General features: G+C 45.9%; 1 protein-coding gene across 1 annotated transcript; it reads left to right on the top strand.

Annotated features, from left to right (window-relative positions):
- The first annotated feature begins 6,720 nt into the window (after positions 1–6,720).
- Positions 6,721–16,252, top strand: CRHBP (corticotropin releasing hormone binding protein). The gene is made up of 7 exons (XM_010073270.1): positions 6,721–6,872; positions 7,318–7,411; positions 8,042–8,199; positions 10,248–10,458; positions 11,780–11,928; positions 14,445–14,562; positions 16,095–16,252. Exons 1-7 carry the CDS (start codon positions 6,792–6,794, stop codon positions 16,250–16,252), a joined length of 969 nt encoding a protein of 322 aa, XP_010071572.1. The 5' UTR covers positions 6,721–6,791.
- The last annotated feature ends 469 nt before the right edge of the window (positions 16,253–16,721 follow it).

Below are 16,721 nucleotides of genomic sequence, written 5' to 3'. Positions count from 1 at the left end.
TACGGGGAGAAGGCTGCAGCGGTGCAAGAGGCTGCAGCACGGTGTCCTCTGCAGATCCAGCATGCAGCCTGACCTGGGCCAGGAGGTGTACGCCTCCAAGCAAAATGTAACTGCCGTGTTTTGGAAAAGAGACTGTTGCTCTGCAAAGACACTGGGACTGATCAGAGCACCTGCTGCATCAGGTGAAGGTTGACACAACTGACTTTGGTCCAGAGACATGGAGTGAAGGAGGCGTCTGCCAGATCCCTTGCCTTGGAGCCACGCTGACACCTGGGGCATCCACAAGAGGAGGCACGCCCAGGCTAAAATCAAAAAGCTCAGCAAATGTCTGGTGCCTCTCCTAATGCCAGAACGATTGCACGCGCCCTAGCCAGTTGCCCCCATCCCGCATCGCTTCTCTCCTTCCTGGGAGAAAACTTTTCTCTGCTCCCACTTCTTGGCCCTGACGGCTTTGTGTAGACATTGGGTTGAGTCACAGTCAGAGCTGGTGGTGATAACCGCCCTCAGGGTAATCTCAGTGTCTGAATATAATGTTTGCTTGATTATTTGTAACCCGCTAAACGGAGAGCTTCACAGTCCTTGCTCTTATTCAATGCCATAAATAGTGTTAATGCAACGTTTATAATCAAGCCTGCATGATGCCGATAGGCTTTCTGTTCATAAATCACATGCGTTTGTCATTTCTCTAAACCACTCAACATGACAAATCACACATCTCTTGTGCCAAACTGCCCAGAGTTAACAAGCTACGCTTACTTCACCTTATGGAAAGTTCAGCTCTATTTAAAGCCAATTTAGACACACACAAAGAAGTAATAGAAGTGTCATTACAGAGAGATGTATGGCAAGGCTCAGAAGGGGCTTGCCACACCCAGCACAGTGCTGGGACAGACAGATAGCAACAGAAGTTGGTGATGGAGATGCCTGCTGACTGCAGAGGGAGGAGTCCTGGGCTCAGGTTGGATCACAGGCTGTTGGGAAACCTGCCTGACACCTGAAACCAACAAAAGAGTAACAGAATGAAGCACAAAATATGATCTCAGATTTTGTGTTTCTGCTGCTGAGAATGATTTTTCTTCAGCTGTCATTGCAACTCTGATTGGGTTCCTGTAAAGGGAACATATCAAAACATTGACAGGGCCAATTTAGTTACTTCAGTTGTGTTGAACTCTACCTTTCCTATTGTCTATCCATAGCCTAGCTGCTTAAACTGTGTTTCCAGTAGTTAGCTGATGCATTTTGTAGAATGGGCAGTTACCCATCAATATCTGCCACAAAAATAATCAAACTTATTTCTCATATGCCACAAGTAGCCCCAAATGTAGTCATGATCACAGTCACAGAGTCCTGAGCAATCTGGCAGTCACAGTTTGACTCCTCCAGACAACGGAGGCTTTGGAGATGTTAATAAGCTCCACATTTATTTTTCTGAGTTGCCTCCTGGTGGGTCCTGGGCAGTACAGTGAACCATTGCAATGAGATGCAGTGGTGAGTGTGTGTGCTGGATACACAGGGGGATTCGGCAGCAGGTATCTTGATAATTAATTTGCCCTTACCAGCAGTGAGAACGTGAAGCATGGTGTAATCTCTTAGTGGAGAAACAACCTGATGGTTATTGATGGAATGTGGCTGCAAAGTCCCTCAGGGCTGATGTGAAGTATCGGGTAATGGTTTGCGAGCACTGAGTATGGATTTAGTTACCTCAGTGTTTTCCATGGTGCCTTTTAGGATGAGGGAACCGGACCAGATGCAGGAGCTCCATACACACTTGGCTCTAGCTTCTCAGACAGTTTTTGAAGTGAAGTCCTGTGTGAGTCTGTATCGAGGATATGGTTCCCTAATGACCTCCAGGGTTGTGATTTGTTGTACAGCCTCCCCTTTGCTTCTTTTTCTTTGATGTTATTTCAGCGCAATAACTGATTACTAGCACACAACTTAGCAAGGGTAGGACTGAAAATTTAGCCCTCACTATAGCATTTGTGACACTTCAGAGTCACTAGATTTCTAGTTTTAATACAGGACAACTGATCCCACTGTCCAGGAACAATATACTGAAGGATTTTCAATCAGCTGAATGGCATATGTGTATAATAAAATACAAGTGATGTGCAGCAATCCCCCACCCCACAAAGACATGGACATTGGTGTGAGACCTGCAGCCATACAATAAACAGCAAGGACTGGCTAGTACTATGTGTCCCAGACACCAAGGAGGGAAGGAAAGGTAGTCCCTGAATTAATTCCGAGTTACAGTAGGGACAAGTATAAGGGAAATAAATGTAGCTCAGCACAATGTTCAGCAGCTGACATGATAGGAAATTTAAAGTCCAGCGAGACATCTTACACTGTGCATCACCCCACACCTCATCTCTTCAGCCAGCACTAAGCAGCAGTGAGAAATTAGCATCAACAGCTGAGGATGAAGCACCCGAGGCAGGAGAAATCCTCTTTGCTTGAGCAGCTGGTGGTGTAGCACTACAGACTTACTGCTGCTCCCATCACTTCAAGAAACTGCAAGGGACAGACAAGCAGAAGGGCCCCGGTGGGACATGCAGCAGCAAGGCTGTTCCCTGTGGTGTGGAGCTGGAGCTTGCATGGGGTTGTGTCTATACAGGAAAATTAACTTTTGTTTAAGGTCCTGGTGTTGGAGGGAAGCTTGGTCTGCTCCAGCTGCTTGTGCCAGCAGTCAGGGTGCAGCTGAGGAGGGAGGTGCTCCAGAGGGGGAAAAACTGTGGGTTTAAAATATGGCTCAAACCAGAAGATTGCAGTTTTCAACAAGTTGCTGGTAGTAAGTGCAGGACCTGTGGCTTGTACGGGCTCTCCAGAGTCAGCAAGCCTCAAGGTCCACCCCTTTACTTGAGTGCAGAATGAGATGTGCTGTAGGTGTTACTTGAGTGGGGGGAATGGGGGACACAGCCTGAAATGTGATTTTAGTGAAGTGAGTGCTGAAATTAAATTATCTTTTTCAGGAATTAAAGCATGGTAGGGTGCTGTGTTAATGAGCTGGGGACTCAAGGGTCCCTTTTGGAGAGCAGAAATGGTCTGTAACACCTGGCCCCTCTTCACATCAGGGAGGGATCCCTAGGGAGCATCTGCAGCTCAAGCACTGCTCACTAAGAAATCCCAATACCAAGAGCATCATCCAGAATCTTTCTGCACAACTATCTTACCTCTGAGGAGAAGAAATGGTATTTACCGCCTGTATTATAGCATTATAGCACAGAGCTTCACTTGATCAACACGGGGAGGGTAAACAGTTTGACAGTTTGTTTCACTACTCTCTTTATTCAGCTGTATTTTCTCCACCTCTCACCGCAGATGGGATCTCTTCTCTGCCATAATAGCTGACAAGACACCTACAAGCTCCGAGCATGAAGTGGAGGATTTCCACCATGGGGCAGGTGGGTCCTCGCAAGCACACAGCTGAATGGCATAAAAAACCCACCCACAAGCACTGGTTTAACAACCTGAGGCTCTGCAAAGGCTGGGGTACCCCAGCAATGCCCTCTGTGCCATAGAAGAGCAAGGCGGGTGACCCAGCATGCAGCCTGGCCTCTCACCAGCATGGTGGCATCCCATCACTTCTGCCAGGGAAAGGGGCAGCTCCCAGGGTGAGTTACAGTTGCTAGCAGAGTCAAGGTGTCATAGCATGACAGCAGTTGGATTACCTAGCCCCCAGAAGGTTCAAACTGGGAATGCATTTTACTGTGTTATATAATTCAATACTAATGAAACAAAAAAAACTGTTATACAAAGTGTTAACATGACTCAACCCCATGAAAGAAAAATGACACCCTCCTCATTCGCCCAAGGGTTTGTATCACATTGAAGGTGATTTTCCCTTCTAAAAAGCCACAGGAATGTTTTGAACCCTGTTTAAACTGCTGATTTTACTTTTCTTTGTTAGTCAAAATCTCATCTCCTGAAGAGTTCGGTCTGTGCCAGTGGCCTTAAGCAAAAGCAGTGCTGGAGCAGGTAAAGGGAGGTGCAGAAGGGAAGAAGACCTGTGATACCCTGTGAGCAGGCAGCGTTGTTGAGTGAGGAGGTGGTCCCTCATCCTCTCTCACTCTCTGACAGCCAGGATGTAGGGCTGGGAGATGAGCCTCCTCCTTCCCCTGGGGCTGGTCCCCTTTGGGCTGTTCTCTGCCCAGGCTCCACCTGAGCCAGGTGTGGAGGCACTGCAGGGCAGAGCCCCAGCAGCTGCAACTCTCTGCATTTGGTTCCCTATCCCCATCCCAAATGCTCACCTTCCATAGACATTAGAGCTGCACAAAGGGAAGCATAGAAGAGTTTGGGGTCTGAGGGCAGCCTGTGTTTGAGGACACAGGGAATTACCCCAGGCTCTGGGAGGCTTTGTGATGAGGCTGGGCAGGATGTCATCATCCTTCATTGGCTCCTGCTGAGCCCAGAGCTGAAATGCAAAGCAGCAGAGTAGAACACAGGTTGCCTTATTGTCTCTGTTGAAACCAGGCTCCACATCCACGGCAAGGGCCATCTGAGTTTTGGTTTTGCACTAACACTATTCAGAATATTTGTAATGCTCAAAGCAAACTCCTGCAGGTGTTGTGTAGGAAATGCAAAGCCACCATAGGTCCCGTGTAAGTAAGGAATTGCAACAAACTTGGAGGTGGCTCCTATCCTCCCTCCCACCACCTTGTTGGCTGGAGAAGGACAGTCCTCATACCTCATCTGCTGGGATGTCCTCCAGCCCCTGCATCTACCTGATTGTCTGGGCACCTTCACCAGTGAATGCTAGCCCAGACCTCAGCTATTCATGGGCCAGAGTTTAAAATATGTTGATATCACTGTTGGTATGTTTTGTTCTGAGCAGATCACCTCACAGCTGTTTTAATAGTCATATTGATTTAGCTGCAGTGTCATTTGTCCACTCATTTTTGGAGCTGAATTTAACTAAATCTTCCTCAACTGGTCAAATGCTCACACAATCAAGCACTCTCTGTCCTTTACTGAAGATATTCAAAGACCCAGCATCTGAGGTCTAGGTTGGGGGCCAGCAGGGCAAACTGGGGCACCCCAGACAGAATTGGGACCACATTCTGCAAAGTGCCTCAAAGATGGGGAGATGAGGAGTCATGCTGTAATCCTGACTTTCTTCATCTCTTCAGAAAGTGAACGTGTGTTAAGAAAAGCAAATGAGGCTGGTCTTCCCTGCAGCCCCTCCTGATCCCACAGGACTCTGGTGGTCTCCAGGGTACCTCTCACCACCCTGATTAACCTCCCAGCCACCCTCTAATGCACGTTGGGACTAACCCTGCAGTTTTCCAACAAAACTTGTAGTTTCCAAAGAACTTCAATGGATTTCAGATTCCAGACTCCCTTGGTGCTTCTATAATCCTCGCCTAAAATACAATATTTAAACAATTCAAGGCAAGTACATGAAGATTAATTAATTCAGTCTTGGTTCATGCAGTAATTAACTACTCAGTTTCCCAAAGCAGTTTTAACAACTTGATGTCAAAGTTCAAAAATAATGCTTTTCATTTCCTTTGTATTTTTAATCGTCTTGAAACCCACACAGATATGGCAAATTCACAGAAGTGTCATGCAGATACGGAGCAATATTATAGTTTACATTAAAGTAGACCACGAGACTACGAATTATAGCATAATAATGTCAGAATAAGATTTATTTATTTATTCAACCAACAAGCTGGGTGAAATAGCAAGTAAATGTTTCTGTCCACAAGCTCTAACATTGAAATCAGAAGCAGCAAACGTAAAAGTTTTCCCATTTCAGATTGTATTGTTTCTAAGTTTTGCTGAACCAAAGTGACAATTTGATAGGGAGGCATGGAGCAGGAAGACTTTAGCAAGAAACCTGAGATGGGGAAAGGGTAGTTATTGTCTGCAAAGTCCTGATGGCTCATCCTGGGTCAGAGTTAAACAAGAATATACTCTAAAATTAATATCTGCACTGAGTTCCTGATTTTTAGTACTCTGCAAAGTTATGAATTTTAATTCCCAGGTTAATCTTTAGAAGGTCTTTCTAGGTTTCCCTTGAGGATCAGGGCTGGAGCAGTACCAGCTGTTCTGGGGGGAATATGCTCTTGGGAACCTCAAGTTTTCCTAGTTTCTGTACGAAAGACATGTCTGGTGGAGAGAGCTGTCTGGTTTTGGCTGTGCACTTGCTGCAGAGCCCTTGTGCCCCAGCAGCAGGCACAGGACCTGGAAGCCAGCGGGTCCCCCAGTCTCAGGGGGATGCTGGCCCCAGACTGCAAGCCTGGCTGGGATGCAGGGACACCCACCCAGGCCTGGACAGTGGGAAGCACCTGGCACGGAGGCTGCGGAGAGCTGCATGTCACAGAGAGCAGGAGGGAGGCAGGGAGCCCTGTGGGTCTGAAATGCCCTGGGCGGAAAAGCAGAAGACAAGGGGGAGGGAGGGGTAGTCCTCATTCCTCACTGTGGAGTAACTGGAAATAAGTACACTGTGGGAGTGCCCCGGCTGCCCAGGGATGGGCTCTCCTCCCCAGAGCTTTTGAGCTTTGCTGGAACAGATAAGTAGAAAAGGCATCTGCCAGCGAGGGAATTTGACTGGCTTGGAAATTTGTGGCTGTGATTTGGACCCTTGTCATGCCCACATAGTGTGTCACTGCGAGAGGAATTCAGTTACCATGGGTTACCCTATCAGTACGGGGACCAAGTGCCTCCCCTCCCAACAGCTCTATAAAAAGAGTCTCTCCAAGATACCCCAGCGGCTCCTGCCTACCGGCACAGACCGGGAGGAACTTGGCCACAGGGAGAGGGGGAGGTCCGCCAGAGGAGGTGTCAGCATGCCGTCTGCTTTCCAGTTTCAGTGCCACTTTGTTCTGATATTCCTGGCAGCCTCCAAGGGGGAAACCAGATACCTAGAGGTGAGCAATGGGGCTGACAAATAACATGCCTTGCTATGCTTTTAGCTACTGTTTTCTAACTTGTACTCCCAGCTTTTGAGCATCATGCTTTTTCCTCTCTCCTTTCCTATTCCCACTTCTCCTGCATTAAACCTACACCTGTGTAACATTAATGCAACAGTTCTGTCTCCCCTGCACCCATTTGTTTATCCTCCCTCTTCTCAAACTTGCATTTTTCCTGAGGATTTAAGAGACTCACTGTGCACTGAGCTGCTGGGCTCACTTCTTAGGTGTCAGGTTTGTTCCCCTCTGCTGCAGGTTGGCAGCTTTCTGACTGAGCTTCTTCCACAGCTGCACCGTTTCTGGAGGAGGGATTTAATCTGCTGGTGCATGTTCTAGAGAGGTGCAGGCACAGGACTGCACTTCACTTTGCCCAAGCCTCTTCTTGCTCTCTTTCCTTCACCAGGTGAGGGATGCTGGTGAAGACGAGCCCTTTCTACTCCTCAGTGAAGATCTGAAGCGAGAGCTGTCTGCAGGGCAGATCTACCGGCGGTCGCTCCGTGAGTTTCTTTGGTGCTCTTGTGGGGACTGCCAGCAGGTGGGACAGTCCCTGGGGGAACTCAGGGCTCAAGGAGGGGGGAAGGGGCTATTTGGGAGTGACAGAGCTGCAGGCGCTTTTTGCAAGTGCAGGGAGAAGAAGGACAAATTGTTAAAATGTCAGAAAAATGTTGCTGCGGCAGAATGATCAATATGGGGCTCAGAGTTGAGGGTCCCCAGTCATGGGAGGAGGATGGTGATCATCCACCCATGTCCCTGGGCAGGGTCACATCTCCAGGAGATGGGGAGGTGGAAAAGCTGTGACTAGGGAGAAATCTGAAGGAACAGAGTGTACAATTGTGTACACTTGTGGACGTACACACACACAGAGTTTTCTGTTCAGAGATGCTTTGACATGTCATTCCCCTCTCCCGCCCATTGCACACTAGTGCTCACACCTGCAAGTTTCTGTTCATTCTCTGATGCTCATCAGGCTCCTAATTGCTTCAGCTGGGTCTCCCTCTCATCCCTGTCAGCAGGGTCTCAGCATGGGGGGTCTCTCCTCGCTCCCCCCTTCCCTGTGCTGTGGGAGCTGGCACTGGTCTCCCTCACCAGCAGGCTGAGGCAGCAGCCCCGTGTCTCTGTTTCTCCAGGGTGCATCGACATGCTGAGTATAGAGGGGCAGTTCACCTTCACAGCAGAGCAACCGCAGCTGCACTGCGCAACCTTTTTCATCGGGGAACCCGAGGAGCTCCTCACGATAGACTACGACTTTGTCAACATTGACTGCCAAGGGGGTGATTTCCTGAAGGTAAGAAGCTGGCAAGTCCTGCTGTGCTTCTCCTTCCCTGCTCTCATTTGACCTGTGAGAAATTTACAACATGTGGAAGGGGCAGGCAAATGTGCATGTGTGTTTTTGTGAGTGCAGAACAGGCTTTCACAAAGCAGCCGTCTCTGGGACGGCTGTTCCTCCTCTCTGAGGCACTTTGAGAAAGTCTGCCCCCCCTATTACCACACCTCTAGAGGAAAGCTGGATGCAGGCTGAAGATTCCTCTCCAAACTGCAGCACTGGCGCTTGTGAACTTTTCAAGGAGCATCTCTACCTGTGTCTGTACCTGGAGGACTGACTGAAAAGTTTGGTCAGTATGAGCTAAGCCCTGTTAGGAGGGTTTTCTCATTGCAACAATAACATGAGCCTTGCAGATATACAGCTCTCCAAATGGCTGTTACTGCCTCGGGATCTCTGCTTGCAGGTCATTTAGCATCAGACTCTTAATGAGTGGATCGTGGCAGGCTTTCTTTCAAATGGTCCTGCTAGATCTTTTCAGGACATTGGCTCTGAACAAAAAGAGGTTCATTACTCAGAGCCGTTTATATTCCAGTATTGAAAAAATTTACCAGTGCATTTTGCTGTCAGGCAGCAGCATTGACCAAGATGTGAACACAGTTCAGGATAGAAGGGGAAGCTCGATGGCCTCTGGCTGCTCCCCTCACCCTTTGTGCTGTGGTGGTCGTGCCCAGCACAGACCCCATCCTGCCCCACAGTAAGCTGAGCTCCAGGAAGAAGGAAGAGGAAAGCTGCCTTTCAGCCTTTTCTTTGTCTCCTCTCCTGGAGAGATGCTGGCCCCCTGCTCACTTTACTCTGGGGAATCCTGTCCCTCCATCCCATACCCCTGGCTAGGGTCTCTCCCCATGTTGCTACAGGGAAGCTGATTTCAGCCTCTTGTGGGTCCAAGGATTTTGTACCTAGACTTACAGCCACTTACGGAGGCTAGAAAAATGCCAAGAGATCTTTGGGGCTTTATAGAGGTTTCCTTTCATTGATCATGGGGTCCCCAGTTTCTGCATTATACTGTTGCATTTATGCAGGCAGCTTTTCTCTGGTCAATTGAGTACCGACATCTCATTACTTCAGAAAACTTACAGTTCTGGCAAATCCAGAGACTGATCCTGCAGCTCTTCCTGCAGGAAGGAAGTCTCACTCATATTCACATTAGGATTACTCACCAAAGCAATGGCAGGATCCGGTCCTTGGATTTTTGAAGTATTGATTGGAGTGTAGAAGGAATTACAGGGTGAGAGCAACCAGGAGAGAATTAAAACAGCGAGGCAGGCAACTGTGCAGCGATTCTAGAGTTAATGGAGATTTCTCATTCTGGCACATTTGTGACACATTTCCCTGCAGATGATGAGGGTAAATTGTTGTTATTTTTGTTGTAAAGGAAAGATGTATAGAGGTTGCTGCTTAAGGTCCAGCCAAGTAGGCAGCATTCTTTTCTGCTTTCTAGCAGTTAGGATGAGCTGAAAGAACAGACGCAACACAGTGCAATATCTCTGCCAATAATTCTTCCCTGAAGCTTCATTGTATTCCAATACTTCTGGAAGCCCTCTGGGCCCATTAATGACAAGCTGCAAAAATTGGATGGTGGAAAATTGCAGGCCAGATCAATGGACTTAATGCCCAGAGTCTGAGAGGGTGACTTATGTCACGTGGCTTCCAAATCAAGTTGGTCAAAAAATTCTCTTAGTAACAGTGGAATTGCAATAGTAAGAAAAAAAAAAAAATAATGCTGGAGCAAAGAGCTGCATCCCTGAAAAAAAGATCACCAAAATTGTGACCTGAAGGAAATAAAGATAGCATTAAAATTTATATGTATTCCTTTCAGAAACAGAGATTGAAGCTTGAACAATTAGTTAAATGCTGGGAAATTGATAAATACAAATAATTTTTGTTTTCAGCTGTTGGTTTTGGACAGGCCATCTGGTGTCAAAATAAGCATCTGTAATACTTTATGTTTCTGTTTTCTGCTAACAGAACAATAAACAAAAGCCTTGTTTTTAATTATTGAAACCCTGTAGGTATTTGATGGCTGGATACTCAAAGGAGAGAAATTTCCGAGTTCCTTGGACCATCCTCTCCCCACTTCCCAAAGATACGCAGACTTTTGTGAGACTGGCAATGTTCAGAGGAGCATCAGGTCATCACAGAATGTGGCAATGATCTTCTTCAGGATTCATCAGCCAGGCAATGGATTTACCGTCACAATCAAGAAAAATACCAACCTCTTCCGTAAGTCTGTATTTTGTATTGTCAAATGGGTATGCATTTGGGGCAGGTAGCAAAATGAACGTGTAGGTTTGCACTGAGTTCTCTCTGGTGTTACCTGCACTGACAGGGTTCCAGTAATGCCAGTGGAGCCACACACACCTGCATGCCTGAGGATTTGACTCAGTCTCAGCATGTGCCTCAAGGGGAAACAAAAAACAAGAACAAAAAAAAAGTTACATGTAAAAGATAACTTAGGCATGGCTTCAATATTCAGGACCAGAAGGATTTTTCTTTTAAAGATCTCTTCCAATCTAACCTTGTTGTGTTCCAACACACTTGGCTAGAACAAGTAGTATTAATTTAGAAAGTTTAATCTCAGCAATTTCTAGATCTGTGTGAAAAAAATATTTTAAAAAGTTCAACAGCAAAAACAGTGCATCAAATAGTTTTGTGATCGTTATGAGTGATATATGATGCCAAGGATCTATTTGCAAGTTATTTCCCTAAGCCTGTGAGCTTCCAAGGAACAAATAATAGTCACATGGACCGTTTTTCCATGACAGGACTTTTAACAATTATTGTTCAGGCCAGTCTGATTTATCTACTTCACCATGAAAAGGATAAAGATGACAGCATGTGTGCCCTGTCCTTACTCTGAGTTGCTCCGATACAAGCTTGTAAGCTGGATTGCCATGCTGGTGTGGCTTCATGCCCGTCAATATGATCACTGTGTGCGGCTGCTGGAGCTGGCTTGTGTCCTTCCCTGGCTTGCTGCAGCAGCTGCAGGCCTCCAGGTCTGCGTGGAGGACCCCATGGGCTGCACACACAGATGATAAGCTGCTCCCTTACCTGAACTGTTAGGTTTGAACTTTCAGACAAAATCAGCATGTACCCGCTCTAGTTTCAAGGGGATGTTTTGTAGGCTGAGGAACCCCAGTTAAGAAGAGCAGAATAAGAGTTAGGAGGTTGCCGGCAATAACAGGTCAACGTTACACAAAAGCCCTGCATCCATATTTAGCCTCCTTCAAATTGGAAAACAGTGTGAGCCCCTAACAACACAGGCCCCTGATGCATGGATTTGGGGTGTGAGCTCTCCCATTGACTGCTTCACCCTCAGGTTCTGCAAGACCTCATGCTATGTGGTAAGCAATGGGCAGGGAATTTTTAGGGAACAAATACCATGCAAGAACACGGGAAAATGCCATATGTGTATTTTTTCAGCATTTGGTTGTAACTCTCGGTAATTAAGTTGCCTGTTCTCTGTTAGTATTGAAAGTACATGATTTTGCTACATGCAGTGATGACTGCATGAGTGACTCTTGTACCTTCTCCTGTGCCCCAGCTTGCAATGTCATCTCTCAGACTCCCTCGGGAAGGTTTACCATGGTCATTCCTCATCAGCACAGAAACTGCAGCTTCTCCATAATCTACCCAGTGGTGATAAAAATATCTGATCTTATCTTGGGACATTTAAATGGCCTCTTTTTAAAGGTGAGCTGTTTCCTAAGAAGTTGCTATGATATGCAGTTTTCCTAGGCATGGGAGAGGGAAGGGGGTGAAGCAGGGGTAGGCTGTGGCACTGGCTGCTGAGGCACGTGTGCTCCAGACCATGTGCACGCACACTGTGGGCTCTGGTTTCCTCCCAGAGACGAAAGCTGGGTCTGTCTCTGTAGCTATTGTCTCTGTAATGTTGCAGAGGCAATCAAATTATGCAAAGTACCATTAATGCATGTAAATATTGCTTGCCATAACAGAGGGTAAGAATTTCATTGGAAAGAAAGGAGTATTCTCCCAGAGAGCTGTCTGTCTATATTTAAACTAATGAAAGCAGCAACCACTCTAAGCAAAGGAGACACGGGTTAGGTAGTGAGGTACTAACATGGTGAAACTACAAACATACTCACAACTGATCCCCTGCTTGGTGTGCTGAGCATCCTCTGCTCCATCTGCTCTGATGCACAGCTCAGGGCTGGAGTTTGGCCACAGCATTTGGTGCTTGGTGGCAACCAGACAGCTGACAAGAGCTGTTGGTAGCACCGTGTGCCGGGGAGGTCCAAGAAGGTGAAAATTACAAAATATCCAGAAGGACAGGAGCAAGAAAGTTTGTCTTCTGGTGCCAGTGAGATCAGCAGCCTAGGTCGTTCATGGGCATCTGAGTAGTAGTCAAGGCTCACAATGGTCACATGCAACAGGGAGGGGCACGACAAGGCAACAGTACAAGAGACAACTGATGGAAACAAGCAAAGAACCAGCAACAGAGTCTCTGTCAGTGCCATATACAGGGGTCTCCACACATTCATTTTTTTGTTTTGATGTTGCTGCACCAAGGAAAGTTTTAAAGAACGGCATGGAGCAAAATGAAGAAATAGTTATTTGGGTTGGTGTTTGGTACCCAGCAAAAGGGGCAACGTAAGTGAAAGTATGAACATGGTCAGTATGGGTCAAGGTAAGAAATGAGCAATAACAGTTAGCTGTACATGCTGGTCTGCAGCAGGAACTGTTCTTCTAATGCTGCAACAAAGGCAATAGATGGAAAAGAGGCCAGGTTTCAAAAGTAAGATGAAAGGAGTAATGTCTGAGGTAATAGAGAACAAGGTTCTGTTAGGAGTGTTTTGTGAGTCTGACACCAAGGTCTGAGATTTAGGAAAAAAACTGGAAACTCTGGTGAGAGCTGTTCCACGGAGGCACAAGCAAGTAGGGTGGGGGAGGTCTGGCATGGCTTTGGAGGCCACAAGCCCCAGGGTGCAGGTTCAGTGGAAAAAGGATTTGGAGAGGTCAGTGGAGGGATGCGTGGAGTTTTCAAGGGATGCTCACAGGTGGTGAGCAAGGAAAGGGCTGACTGCCAATGGGAAGTGCTCAGGAGCAAGGGTCAGCCTTGCAATGCTGAGAGAGAGATCAGCTGTTGGCAAGACAGGGGAAATTCAGCTTATGGTATGGTGCCTGAGGGCAAAATCAGCCAGAGCACTACACAAGGTGTGGATTTTAAATATTGGATGACTCGTCTCAAGTCAGTCCACAGTTACACCCTTGCCTTACATGCAGTTTTCACAGGGACTCTCATTCTTCCTCACCAAAGTGGAAGAGCCCACTTTGCTTATACAAGAAACAAAGGCAACAGAGGGCAGACAAAATCTTAATCAAGTGTAAAGCCTTTTGTATAAAAGAGGTACCCATCTTCCTCCCTTACAAATTAGCTGAAAATAATGGTACGCCCGATTTTACAGTCCAAGCCAATGTCCCCAGACCCCCATGAGCTCTCTCTCCCTTCTTAATATCTATGAACCAGTAGCAGCAGGACTTGGTGGTTCACAATGTGTCCCGAACCAGGCTTTGAGAGATGAGCCAAGTGAGTTGACTTATTCAGCACTGGGCAGACAAGGTGCAAGAGCAGGATGACAAATAAAGAAATCAGGCACCTAAACAGTAGCATATGGTTCACAGCCCAAAGGTGCACAAGATGCCCGTGCAAGATGCTTTTGACAAACAGCCTTAACTTTCAGGAAAGGAGCACTGGTGGGTCTAATACACAGTGAGCCATTGTTGTCACACAAAACTACTCTTATGTTTAATTCCTACTTTAATTGAACTTTGCCAGAATAGGGCATTTTAGCAACACTTACTACTTAGGAATAAGTACAGTATAGTGGAGTTAAAGTTCCTGCCTGCCAGCTGAGTGTGAGCACACATGCAGCTCCTGATTGTAGTAATTTGATTGCATGTCTAAGCATCCAGAATCAGATTGCTCATCTGCACTAAAAGCAGTTGGATCAACACCTTAACTACTTGCCAGTAATTTTCAGAGCCCTCTTAGGTCCTTCTTTGGAATCCCTTAAGGAAATGAACTAAATGAACTGATTAATGTCAAATTGAAATAACAAAGCTCAGGATGAGAACAGCCTGATTTCACACAGGTTTTGAGCAGAGACAACTTCTAAAACCTACTGTTGACTGCAATTGTCAGAGAATTGCTAAATTTTGAAGATGAATAACTTTTAATCTCCTTTTAGAAACCAATAGCAGGCTGTGCGGGAGTGGGAGATTTTGTAGAGCTACTGGGAGGAACTGGCTTAGACCCATCCAAGATGTTTCCACTGGCTGATCTCTGTCACTCCTTTCATGGATCTGGTGAGAACTCCTTCTTCCTCTTACCTCCACATGATAAAATAATTAGCTAGAGGGAGTCGTGCAGAGCGCCCACACACCTGGGTTTCCTGCAGGACTGGTGAACTTCACATGTAGCAGAACATGAGAGCTAAAGCTACTAGACCCTGCGGCTGGGGTGTGTGATACAGCACACCCACAACCAACTTCACTTGCCCTGGAGTAATCATTATAACAAGGTTAAGTTACATATATTTTTAAAACCTTTGTCCTATGACAGATGTCATTCTTAGAGTAGCCAGATGAGTCTGGAAATTAATAACAAATGAAGGCAGAGCAGTTACATTTTCAGTTAAGGAGTTTTTTCGCACTTAGCATTTCCAAAGCCTCCTTTTCTGCTGAAGGAGTAACACATACACCAAAAAGCCTCAGAGATCCACTCTCTGCTTTGAACCTTGGGGGAGATGTGAACTTGTTTCACAATAACATCAGGTCAATTACCTCTTTCTCCACATACAAATAACAATTCTCAGTTTCCCTAATATTCAATACAGAGGAGTATGAAGTGTTGCAGTGATGCAACAGGCCAGCACCTGTGGCACATGGGTTGTACCGTGTGTGTATGAACAAGTGCACTGGAATAGTACCATTTCTGCAGGGTCAGAGAGCAGGAACGTGCCTGGCATTTCACTCCTGCCATCCCCCTTGCCTTTCATCACACCACAGATTAATGGTCCAGGCACTGTCCAAAGCTTTAACCAGCAAGCATTAACCAAGCATTTAACCAAGCGATGAGATGAGATGAGATGAGATGATGAGATAGATGAGATGATGAGATGAAAATGTGTTTTCCTGGTGGTGTGAAGGAAGGGAAGTCCCACCTCAGCAGCCCTTGCTCTCCCAATGACCCACTGGATTTCTCCTCCAGAAAGAAAGGTGCTCCAGGTACTGCAAATGAAACAGGTTTTGCCAAACCCCTGCAAAATGGCTCATCTAAAGCAGTGGTTAGTGAGATGCCTGATTTCCCCCGGTGTAGGTCTGTATGCTGGGAATTGCCATGTGAGTTTGTCTTGATGGGACTCTCACATACCTTCCTCACTCTGAAGAACCTCCTTACACACAAAACCACTCATCCCTCTAACAGGAAACATTTCAATATTGTTAATTTTTGATATCTCCAGGATAGGGTGCCATTACTCTTACCCATTGCTCGTGGTATCTAACAGTAGCATAGCTTCCCAAGTGCAAACACTTGCAGACCTCTGCGTTGTGTCTATCTATACGTATGTGAGACTGCAGGTGGATGGGAAGCGAGTGGTGTTTGCATGATTAGAGGCTACAACATTTGATTAAATACCCAAGCCATTATAAAGTAAAACTAATGCATACAAAAGAAGGTATTTAGTCAGCAATACCACCACTGGTCGGTCATTACTACACACAAATCTGCTTTGCTTCCAAAATTGCATGTACTTGTGCTTTGTAATTCCCAATTTTCCCTCTCTCTCATATAAATGTATCTTTATATCTCCTCTATATCTCTTTTCCCCGATTAGCCCAAATGAAAATTGGCTGTGACAATACTGTGCTGCGAATGGTCTCCAGCGGCAAACACATCAACCGTGTGACATTTGAGTATCATCAACTCGATCTGCAGGAAACAGAAAACAGAAAGGAGAACACCATTGAGGAATTCTGCTTTCCTAGTATTTGAGAAACCAGGCCACATATTTTCACACAGCTAATGAAAATAAGGTTCTGGTGAATTAAAAAAATGTACTTTTCCTTTAACTAGCTGGTATTATCGAGTCTCTCTATGGTACAAGCATATTTCTTTTTTTCACACAAATCAGTCATTCCCATGAGTGAGCAGGAAAAAGCAAACAATATATTAATCTTTGTTATTACAGTTATATTTTTTTCTGCAGTATTTAAGCTCATTTACTACATCCAAAATCAACAGCAAAAACAGAAGGCTATGTTTCCAATATAAATATTATTAGGAAAACAGACACAAACCTAGTGTATCTAGTCTGAGGACATATAAAACCCACAATCAGTATAAACTTCATGCAGTAACTTCATCCTTTTTTATCAAGTATAAGCAAAAAAATTAGATGGTGGAATACACTTCCAGTTTTGTAAGAGGAAACCCAACATAAGTGTGTGTAAAAACTACTTGT

The sequence above is a fragment of the Pterocles gutturalis genome, unplaced genomic scaffold, assembly GCF_000699245.1.
Source record: "Pterocles gutturalis isolate BGI_N339 unplaced genomic scaffold, ASM69924v1 scaffold9492, whole genome shotgun sequence".
NCBI classification, from domain to species: Eukaryota; Metazoa; Chordata; class Aves; order Pterocliformes; family Pteroclidae; genus Pterocles; species Pterocles gutturalis.
Note: the sequence above shows the minus strand (reverse complement) of the source record. Positions and strands in the feature narration are given on the sequence as shown.

What these genes read in the sequence shown, in the direction of transcription:
- CRHBP (XM_010073270.1), top strand. Translation starts at nt 6,792, where the DNA reads ATGCCGTCTGCTTTCCAGTTTCAGTGCCACTTTGTTCTGATATTCCTG. An exon ending in GGGAAACCAGATACCTAGAG is followed by an intron (nt 6,873 to 7,317) that starts GTGAGCAATGGG and finishes TTCCTTCACCAG; the next exon opens with GTGAGGGATGCTGGTGAAGA. An exon ending in GATCTACCGGCGGTCGCTCC is followed by an intron (nt 7,412 to 8,041) that starts GTGAGTTTCTTT and finishes CTGTTTCTCCAG; the next exon opens with GGTGCATCGACATGCTGAGT.